The following is a 10,804-nucleotide window of genomic DNA, read 5'->3' on the forward strand; positions in this document are numbered from 1 at the left end:
TAAGAGGCTTTTAAGAGGTGACAATGGCCCTAACCGGTTTGGCTCAGTGGATAGAGCATCGGCCTGCAGACTGAAACATCCCAGGTTTGATTCCGGTCAAGGGCATGTACCTTGGTTGCGGGCACATTCCCAGTAGGAAGTGTGCAGGAGGCAGCTGATCGATGTTTCTCTCTCATTGATGTTTCTAGCTCTCTATCCCTCTCTTCCTCTCTGTAAAAAATCAATAAAATATGTATTTTTTAAAAAAAGAGGTGACTAAGCAGAACGATGGGAGGCTCAGGGTGTCTTATGAATGTAGAGGTGGTGACAGGAGTGTTGGATTAGATATAGGAAGAAATGGTTACTCAGCTGTTGAGTGGAGTAACTGGTACCAGCTGAGATAGTGTGCTGTGCAGGAAACAGAAGATCTACCTTGAATGTGGCAAGTCTGAAATATTGACTAAATGCACATGGCCACACAACACGAATGTGACACAGAAACCTGGAGCCTGAGGGGCTGCATTCAGTGGGCAGGCTGGTGGCTGCCTCCCCTTTCCTAACAGAGTGAGTCCCAACCTGTCTGGGGCCCCGCCCTCCCTGGCCTACCGACCTAAATGGTCTGAAAGCAATCAGTTTCAAGAATAGACACAGGTCCCCACTCTGGCCAATGAAATGTGAAATTTACGGTTGGTTTGGCGTAATTCCTAAATGCCACAGAATAGCCTTTTCCTCCCTAGGTATTAACATGGCTCCTGCAGCATCCTGTTCCAAGGACGAAGCTGGCCCTGAGACGGCAGGAGAGCGAGGAAAGGGCACAGGTCCCTGGGGACATCTTGAGCTTCCTCTTCAGTGACATGATTGTTGCTGATCCCCAGGTAGGCTTGGATTTCAGGTGCTGTGGAATCACCCACATTTGATGAAGTGTAGAGTTATGGACCTGCAGGAGTCTGCCCTATAAGGGCAGATATAGACAAGAGGACAAGAGGACATGCCTCCCTGCTGGCCCAAAGACGAAATGCAGAGGTGAATAGCAGTGTGTGATCCTCACCCCCACAAAAAGGCCCAGAGCAGCCCATGCACACACCTGTGAGCAAGTGCAGCCTTACCAAGGCCACATCAGCCAAATCCCCATGTATGACTGTCATTTTAAGTCACCGAGTTTTGGTGTGGCTATGCTGAAATAGCAATTAATACATCACCCTATTTTTTTAAAAAAATTTCGTAGGCTGGTGCTGCGCATGGAGAATACATACTCAATAAATATTTCATAAATTTGACAAATATTTATTGAGCATCTACTATGTCACAGTGTACAAAGGACAGGGGACACAATGGTGATCCAGATGGGCCTAATTCCTGCCTTCACAGAGCACATTTTGTTGTCATTATGATGAGTTCTACAAAGGAAATACTTAGGAACACAGAATAATGGGTGAATGGTATTCTATGGTGTCAGCAAGGAAACAGAACATAGAATGAGAGCCAAGTAAAGATGCATGCATATGTGGGAACTCTGTATCAAGAGTGGCTTTACACATCAGTGGAGAAATAAGGAACTAATTAATGATACAGAAAAAAGAAACTTTCCATATGATGGAAAAGTGAAGTTGGGTTCTTACCTCAGACCATACACACAAATACACACAGATCAATGAACTCCAGATGGACTAAAGACATAAATATATATAAAAAGAGATTGACTCTGAAGTGAGGAAAGATTTCATAAACAAGACCAAGATGCTTGAACCTAAAGGAGAAGATTGATACATTTACATAATTAAAAAACTGTAAAATAAGAAATACTCTAAAATAAAGTTAAGACAACTAGTACAGACTGAGAACATATTTATAACATATAAACAGACAAAGAATAGCCAGAACAGATAAAAAAAAAACCCCAAGTCAATAAGAAAAAGATAACCTAGTAGAAAAATGAAAAAGGATATGAACAGGCAATTCGTGAAAGAAAATTGGTCAATTAACATCTAATCGACTGTCCACTAAAGTAATGATATACTTAGAATTTTCATCTACCTTCAGCCTTTTACTAGTGTTGGTATCACCACTGTTTAAGCACAGACCAACTACTTTGTTTTTGAGGCTCACTTATGTTTTGAAAACCACACAACCACAACATCGACTCTGAGTGACTTTATGAACACAACTCATGAGACATGGCCCTTTAACACAAGAAACAAAAGATCCTGACACAGGGATATTTACTTTTATGGTAAATCTTGGGCTTAATGAACAGTTTCCTCATGAATAGTTGATTTCAACGTTCGCTCTGAGTACCTTCAAACATTAAGCCGACCCTCATGCTGCAGATCACTCACATGTGTGCTAAGAAGCCTTTATAATTCAAACACAAGTTGGAACAAACTTGTATTTCATTATCATGTACACAGATGGGAATTCAGAAAAAGTTATTTTTAAAAAGATACACTCAAAGAATATTTTAATTTTTTAAAAAAATCAAAAGAAAAATTGAACAGTGCCTAAATCTTTATTTTTCATAACCTACATTTTTTCAAATTAGACAGTTTTACACTGAATGACACAAAAGGAAACTTAAATTACCAATAGTTACACATAAGCTTGATTCCAGTCTTAATGAAAATAGAACAAAAATAAAAATCCTCAAGAAAGCTCCTGTTTTGTGAACTGGCATCTGTTGGCTCTCCTTCAGTCTTCGATTGTCTGCTGCTTTCTGTGTAACCTCTACCGACAGCTCACACCCTCCTCACCTGCTTACCTTGTGAGAAACATAACCTGCAGCGCTCCTGACTACAGCTAGTGACAGCTGGTGATGAGCCTACAGGGGAGGGCCTGATCAGAAACATCATGACACTAACTCTTTAAGAAGCAACTACAATACTTGAAATTCATATCTGTAGAAACGGGGCCAGATTCCTATATTTCCAAAGTATCATCATCACACGATTGTACAAGTTAAAATGTCATTTGTGATCGTTGTATCTCTGATTCTATACCTCAAAATACTGCTGGGGAAAAAGAGTTACATTTTTTTAAATGTACAAAGCCATATACTACTAGCCATTTGCATCACAGCTTCCTGTTGTGCCAACTCTCATTCTTTTCTGTGTAGAAAATCTAAAGGATAGTATCAGGAAGGTTTTTAGGACATTATACAGTTATTTGGCATATCACTTTGCTTAATTAAAATGGATGTTATAAAAATCCATCAGAGCAACGTTTCAATTCTGGACGCCATAGACTGGCTGTGGGAGCGGTCGCTGCAGCGCACGCCTCACCACGCTGTGACTGGTCAGTGACCCCCTTCATCCTGCATGCAGCTGCTGGGCTCTCCACTCACCAGCAGGCACTGCCTCACAGAAAGGCTTTGTCATTATATCATTTGGGGATGACTGTGGTTCCCTCCTCCAGCAAAGATCACAACACTAAGAATTCCTAGGCTTGGAGCTTGCCTTTCCAACTCTCTTTATGGGACTCATTAGTTCGGGCAGAAGAGGTCAGTTATTTCTGATTTTTTCATCAGCTATCTGGCAACCACAAAGAAATAATTTCCACGTTCCTTTTACAGGCATTTGCACAATATTAGCACTGCGGTGTACTTCTAGGTGTATAAAGGATGCTGGCTGCTCTGAGGAGGGCGTTTTCCTCTGGCAAGGTAAATCAGGCTGGGCTATCTGTGATTTTCAGTAGTAGATTATTTTTCACTTCCCTGGAAGATACTGCCAGTTTCTGCTTTCTACATTACACTTCAAAAACCCTTTCACACCAGCTATGATTAACACATATTTACATACTTTTAGGAAGAGCATGGACACATCCAAAGGCTTTCATGAGACTGTCCACTTCCCTCTGCAGTAGCAAAGCGGCAGAATCAGCTCAACACACCAGTTTAAATGGGAAGAAAAACCTCAACAAATTAAAATAATATTCAAACCACAACATTTAGTTTATCTACATCCAGCTCAATAGCAACATTTATAATATATCAATAATTTTTATCAGATTTTTCTCTTTAGGGTACCTTTTTAATATGTTCTGATTATTTACAACTGTACAAGCAAAGCACACACTCCCAAGTGCACATATTTAATACAGTATCGACTATTTGCATTTACAGGATTTTCAACAATCTGAAAAAAGATCAACTGTGTAAGATCTTCAAGGTATATTACAAACATGACGGCTAGTTCTCATACTCCAGTACGTTTACTCAGTAAAACTAGCGCCAGTAGATCCCACATCACTGAGTAACTGCAATCCACTCACGCCAACCCAGGGGCCGGTCTCCAGGAACTCTACGCTGTCTTATACAAAAGTTAAGGCAAAGTCATTTTCAAGTTTAAATAAAATTCAAGTCTTTAAATATTGGATGGAAATAACTTTTTTTAAAAAAAACCCTCAGTCTTGTTAAATAACATTTTGTGGAATAAACTTGTATGGTTACATTTAGCAGGAAAGACTCTTAGTTTACTGTCTGCTGCTCAGAATACTTAAAGAAAAAATTTAGGCATTTTAAAAGAAAATAATTTATATTTAACTTTATTATAAACTGCTAGCTTTAGTGCATGCGGGTTCAGAGTGCAGCACTTCCAGAAGGGAATCAGTGAGACCCTCATCTAGGAGGTAAAGAGAGCGGGAATTCTTATCCTCCACCACCACAGGGCACCACAAACACATTCTCTCACGATTAAGTAATGTTCAGTCCGTGTGCCGATGCGGAGGTACAGGGAGACGCCCATGGAAGCCGGCTAATGTGTGGGAGACTTGGGAGCCCTATGGGCTTCCAGCCCTCCCGCCAGCTCATGGGAACAAACCACCACCAGGGTACAATGTCATGGTAACATGTCAGTGGGCAACAAAGTTTATGTTTTCATTTAAGTTCTATTCACAATGTGCTTTGAATTTATCTTACACAATAGCCACTGAGACTGGAGTGAGGAGCTGGTTACTTGCTTGCAGTGCATCGAAACTCAAGGTTTTAGGCTCTCAGGGGCTCTCTGCAGATTTATTCTGCCCAGTAGATAAAAAATGGACTGTACTTTTTACAAAAAGCTAGGATCACTTGTTAGGATTCTGAATAAGTACACGGCCCAGGCCAGTGTGTGGTATCCTCTGACCCATCCCTCCTCCAGGCTACATCCACAGCCCTCAGCTTCGCCCGTTTGCCTGTTGGTTTGACATCCTTAGAGATATGTACTTGCTAACCAGTTATTTTAAAAAATAAAGTAGCACAGTTCCGCTTAATTTAGAAAAACTCACTATTTATAGCTTGCATTCATAGCCACATGGAGGCTTAATAAAAAATATCAATTTGTTAGGATAAATGCATTTTCTATCCTGAAAAAAATCAGACTTATGCATCACCTCCAGTTAAGCACCAACCTAAAATAAGGTTTATATTAATTAAATCCTGAAAAATAGATTTTTTCAAGAGGGGGGAACATCCGACTGAGAAGAAAATAACTTGCAGGCATCTCATGGGCCTTGTCTACACTGCAAGCTCCTAACCAGCGGCTCATTCTCGGTACCGAGTGGGACAGTGCTTAGTTGTGGCGACCTCAGCTCCTCACAGCCCTCCCTGACCTCGGCGCTCACTGAGGGGACCTGGGAGGGGAGCTCTGTTCTCTGTGTGAATGCTTCCCTGCAGGCGGGGGTGAGGGCCGGCGGCCCGGTGGCCTTCTCTGGTCACTGGGTAGTCCTTGGTTGGACTTGGGGACAGGGAGCTCTCTCTCCACCAGCTTCTTTTCTTCCTTCCCACAACCAACAGTGTTTGGCTTTTGTTCTTTTGGGGGTGGCAATGGGGAGGATGAAGGCTCTCTACTTGTCCTCTGGCAAATCTCGGCGTAGCTGGGTTTTCGCAGTTCCTGGGAAAAGACACAGCTCTGGGATTAATTACATGCAGAACAAGACATCTCATCTCTAGGGGCAACAGGTGAAAATACTGTTCTTCTAAGGTAAAAAAAACATTGTTTTTGCCCTGGTCAGTGTGGCTCAGTGATTAGAGCGTCAGCCTGTGGACCAAAGGGTCAGAGGCTCAATTCCCAGTCAAAGGCACATACCTGGGTTTCGGGTTTGATCTCCGGCCCCTGGTCGGGTGGCAACCAATCAATGTGTCTCTCTTATATCAATGTTTCTTTCTCCCCCACCCTCCCTCTGAAAGTCAATGGAAAAAATATCCTTAGGTGAGGATAAAAAAAAAAAAGAACAAAAATGTTTTCAACTGTAACCAATTCCCACATTCAAAAATATTTTTATTTTTAAAGATGTCATAAATTTTAAAAAATGTAGTTTCCCCTGCAGCACAACTTTTCCACTAAGAAATTCTAGAAATATCTTATAAAAATAGGCAAAACTAGGTAAGGCATTGATGTGTAAAGTTCTGACTGAACTCCTTCCAACTTGAAGCATTCTTGAGCCACATGAGGCCCCAAAGGAGGCCTAGAAAACCAGGTGCCCCAAGAAGACATGAACAGCACCAGCTTTCTCTGCCCTTGCTTCCTACAAATAGTTCAAATTACAAATGAACGTCAGAATTGTCTTTAAAATTTTTGCATTCATTTCTAACTATAGACTGGTCATGTGGGTTTAGGAAAGGGAGAGTTAAAAACTTGGAGCCGAAACCGGTTTGGCTCAGTGGATGGAGCGTCGGCCTGCAGACTGAAAGGTCCCAGGTTCGATTCCGGTCAAGGGCATGTACCTGGGTTGCGGGCACATCCCCAGTGGGGAGTGTGCAGGAGGCAGCTGATCGATGTTTCTCTCTCATCGATGTTTCTGACTCTCTATCTCTCTCCCTTCCTCTCTGTAAAAAAATCAATAAAATATATTAAAAAAAAAAAAAACTTGGAAAAAAACTTAGTAGGTTTTCAGGTAAGTGGAAGCATTAAGGCTAAGTAACCAAAGAACAGTTAAAATTATTTGTTAAATAAATCATTTGTTAACTTGAAAATAATTTTAACCTAAAAAAAGGTCTTTTCTTTAGAGTCAAAATAGTGGACAGTAAGGGTTTAACTCCTTAATCTAAATGACAAAGCTCACCAAGATCTAACTGAGGAAACACAAAACAGAATAGGCTGGGTCCACCTGGAGGGAAGGGAAGGGAAGGAGGGGGTGGACTGGGCATGATGGGCAGGGCGAGGTGCCTCTGTGTTCTCAGTGCCCGTGAGCAACAGCCACACTCAGATGGAGCATGTATCATCCTATGGGGAACAGGAGCTGGAGTTCTGAGATTACTCAAAAGGACAAGCCCCCTCAACTGACACTAGAGAGCCCATGGCAGTGGTGACAAGAAATAAGCAATTAGCACATATCCAAGGTATCCTGCACAGGAAGCACACTGCACACAGCAGTAAAAGCCCACCAAATCAGACTGCTGACAATGAGCTGATTTGAGAAGGAGCTGCTTTCCTCCGGCCCCGTGCCCCTGGCACCTACCGTGGTGGTGCCGTTCACCTGCACCGATTTACTGGCGGTGGTGGAAGTAAGTCTGTCTGTACTCAGGGCTTCCCTCGGCTTCTCCACCACCTTGGGGTCCCTATGAAAAGGCCACAGAACACATGAGTCACACATAACAGCAATCCCAGTGGATCAGGAGGAGGCAGCAGGATTATACTTACTCGGGCAGGTGGGCGGGGGAAGGGGTTCGTTCATGGGCCACAGACAAGGTGCAGGAGACTGGCCCTGATGGCTCTCTGGAGGTTGCTGTGGGAAGAGTGCTCGTGCCTGCGTCTGTGCTGAGGCTCTGAAAATCATTGGAATCATAGTTTACAGTCAGGTAGAGAAGCATGGGTCACATCTCTCATCTACAACACACCAACAGGGGTACCAGCCCAACTGACACAGACAGCTGCCTACCCTCATTCCTGTGGCATCAGGTAGGCGCTGTTGTGCAGGGTGGGCAGTCAGAAAAGGAAACAGAGACCAAATCTGCCCTCCCAGCAACTCATTCATAGTCTTTGGACCTCTTCTGTGCTTCCATCGTATTATCTGCCAGCTTGTTTTTCCAAAACACCTATTCATCTCCAACACCCCCGTGCCTAGCACAGCCTAGTACATAATACAGATACCTGTTTAATGTAGACTTCCTAGCACAATTCAATAAAACCAACAAAAACCCAAAACACCAACACCTCCATATCAACGTAATTTGGAGTGTCTTGAAGTGAGTGCAGGTGCTGACAGTTGACTCCACCTGAATTAAAAAAAAAAAAATTCCAGGGAAGATGGGATTACAACTAACACCCAGCTGACATGGCTCAACAGTTGAGCAGTTACCTATCCATCAGTCATGATTTGATTCCCCGTCAGGGCACATGTCCAGGGTTCCAGGTTCAATCCCCAGTGTGGGCAGAAGGCAGCCCATCAATGATTGTTTCTCATCATTGATGTTTTTCTCTCTCCCTCTCCCTTCCTCTCTGAAATCAATAAAAAAAAAATGCTTTAAAAAAATTCTAACTAAAATACAGAACCACCATCATTCATTCAGAACCACCTGAAAGCTGGATGAATCGAAGTCCTACAAGTAGAGAAGTAAAGAAGAAAGCACACTGAGACTGGTAGGAGGGGAGGAGGTGTGGACCAAGCAGGTAACACCTAAATGTGCAGTTTATGTAATCGGGAGGGCCTGTGGAGGCAGCCCATAAGGAGCAAGGGGTCCCAGCCCCAAACCAGACCTCCAGCCCAGGGTTCCAGAGCTGGGAAGAGAAGTCCCCCTAACTTTGGCTGTAAAAACCAATGGGGATAGTGGCTGAGGGACATGGAGGCTGCTGGACACCCAGATGTTCTTAAAGGACCAGTGCATGAACTTACTCAGACTCTGAACTAAAGCACCAGGCAGCTTTGGGGAATCCAGACACATACGGGGAGGAACTGGATTATCTGGCATCGAGATGGCACCAGGAACTGGGGGCAGTTTTCGCCCAGACAACAGCGCTTGCAGGGGTCACTGTTCCTGTGCTGGGACCTCAGAGCTGACTGGCAGCCATATCTGAGTCTCCATCAGCCTGGCTCACAATGTTCACTCCACCCTGGTGATTCCCTGAGACCCTGCCCCATCCAATTTGTAGCCCCACCCAAGCTTGTTTGCAGTCACTTTTCCATATGAATGGCCTGTCCTGGCTCAGGCTTCAGACTTCCATAAAATCCCTCAAACAAGCTACAGCTGGTGTCAGCATACCTTAAAGTATCAATATAAGACCCAGCACTAGCATCAGCCTGACTTACTTCACAGCTGAGCCTCGCCTTGGCACTTCTAAACCCAATACAAATAGCAGCCATATGCAGATCTCTCTGTAGCTCCTGTCAGATGGCCCCAGAGCCAGTGCACCTGGTGGAAAGCTTCAGACCATACCAGATTACAACTCTACACATCCACAAGCAAAACACTCAAGGGGCAGACTGAGTGGTTTCTCCTGCACAGCAGCTCTCCCACTGTAGTTGCAGCTGGTCCTCACAGCCAATTGGCCTGGAGGTCAATTCCTCCCAGTGATGCCAACAGCAATTAAGACTCAACTACAAGACTGTGCACACAGCCCACACAGGGGCACACCTAGAGTGCTCAGCTCAGGTGACTGAGGAGGCTGAGCCACTGGGCCCTACAGGACACCCACTATATAAGGCCACTCCACCAATTCCAAAAGATAGAGCAGCTCTACCTAATACACAGAAACAAATACAGGGAAGCAGCCAAAATGCAGAGACAAAGAAACAGGTTACAAATGAAAGAAATGGAAGAAAGCAAACGACTAGATTCAGAGTTCAAAATCACAGTTATAAGGTTGCTCAAAGATCTTCATTAGAGCTTCAAAGGACTTAGTGAGACTTTCAAGGATCTTATGAGAATGTCAAAGACATGAAAAAGGACCAGTCAGAAATTAAGTATACACTAACTGAAATAAAAAATAATTTACAGGGATTAAATAGTAAAGGATTCTGAGAATCAAATCAACAATTTGAAATATGAGAAACCAAAAACATCCAATAAGAAAAGAAAAAAGAATCAAAAAATATGAAGATAGTCTCTGGGACGACTTTAAGCATACCAACATTCAATTATGGGGGTGCCAGAAGAAAAGAGAGAACAAGATATTGAAAACCTATTTGAAGAAATAATGACAGAAATTTTCCTCTACCTGGTGAAAGAAATAAATTTATAAGCCTAGGAAGTGCAGAGAGTCCCAAACAAGAGGAACCCAAAGAGGCCCATACCAAGACAAATCATAATTAAAATGCCAAGGGTTAAAGACAAAGAGAGAATCTTAAAAGTAGCAAGAGAAAGGCAGTAAGTTATCTATAAGGGAGTACCCATAGGACTGTCAGCTGATTTCTCAACAGAAACTATGCAGGCCAGAAGTGAGTGGCAAGAAATATTCAAAGTGATGAATAGCAAGAACCTATAACCAAGATTACTCTATCCAGCAAAGCTATCATTTAGAATCGAAGGTCAGATAAAGAGCTACACAGACGAGAAAGCTGAAGGAGTTCATCACCACCAAACCAGTATTACATGAAATGTTGCAGAGTATTCTTTAAGAAGAAGAAGGGGAAAACAAGGTAAAAAATATGAACAATAAAATGGCAGTAAATACATATCAACAACTGAATCTAGAAAACAAAATAAATGAACAAGAAACCTAATGAATAAAATTAACTTGTGAGAGAAATAGAATCCGAGGCATGGAAACATGGAACCGACTGATGAATCTCAGAGGAAAGGGGGGAGGGAAGGCAGGAAGAGATTAACCAAAGATCTTATATGCATATATATACATTACCTATGGACACAGACAATAGGGTGGTGAAGGCCTGGGACAGGGCAGGAACCAGGTGGGGG

At 42.9% G+C, this 10,804-nt stretch overlaps 1 protein-coding gene across 9 annotated transcripts in view; it reads right to left on the reverse strand.

The window, feature by feature from the left end:
• Positions 1–2,466: 2,466 nt before the first annotated feature.
• The window catches only part of LARP4B (La ribonucleoprotein domain family, member 4B), a 90,749-nt gene continuing 82,411 nt past the window's right edge, over positions 2,467–10,804 (reverse strand). For all 9 annotated transcript variants that reach the window (XM_014528507.1, XM_014528510.1, XM_005880448.2 and 6 more), the window contains 3 exons: positions 7,590–7,714; positions 7,408–7,507; positions 2,467–5,840 (listed from right to left, as the gene is read on the reverse strand). In XM_014528507.1, coding sequence (XP_014383993.1) covers positions 5,568–5,840; positions 7,408–7,507; positions 7,590–7,714 — 498 coding nt within the window. In that variant the 3' untranslated portion in view covers positions 2,467–5,567. The remainder of the gene's footprint in view (positions 5,841–7,407; positions 7,508–7,589; positions 7,715–10,804) is intronic.

Source organism: Myotis brandtii, unplaced genomic scaffold, assembly GCF_000412655.1.
Source record: "Myotis brandtii unplaced genomic scaffold, ASM41265v1 scaffold639, whole genome shotgun sequence".
In the NCBI taxonomy this organism is placed as follows: Eukaryota; Metazoa; Chordata; class Mammalia; order Chiroptera; family Vespertilionidae; genus Myotis; species Myotis brandtii.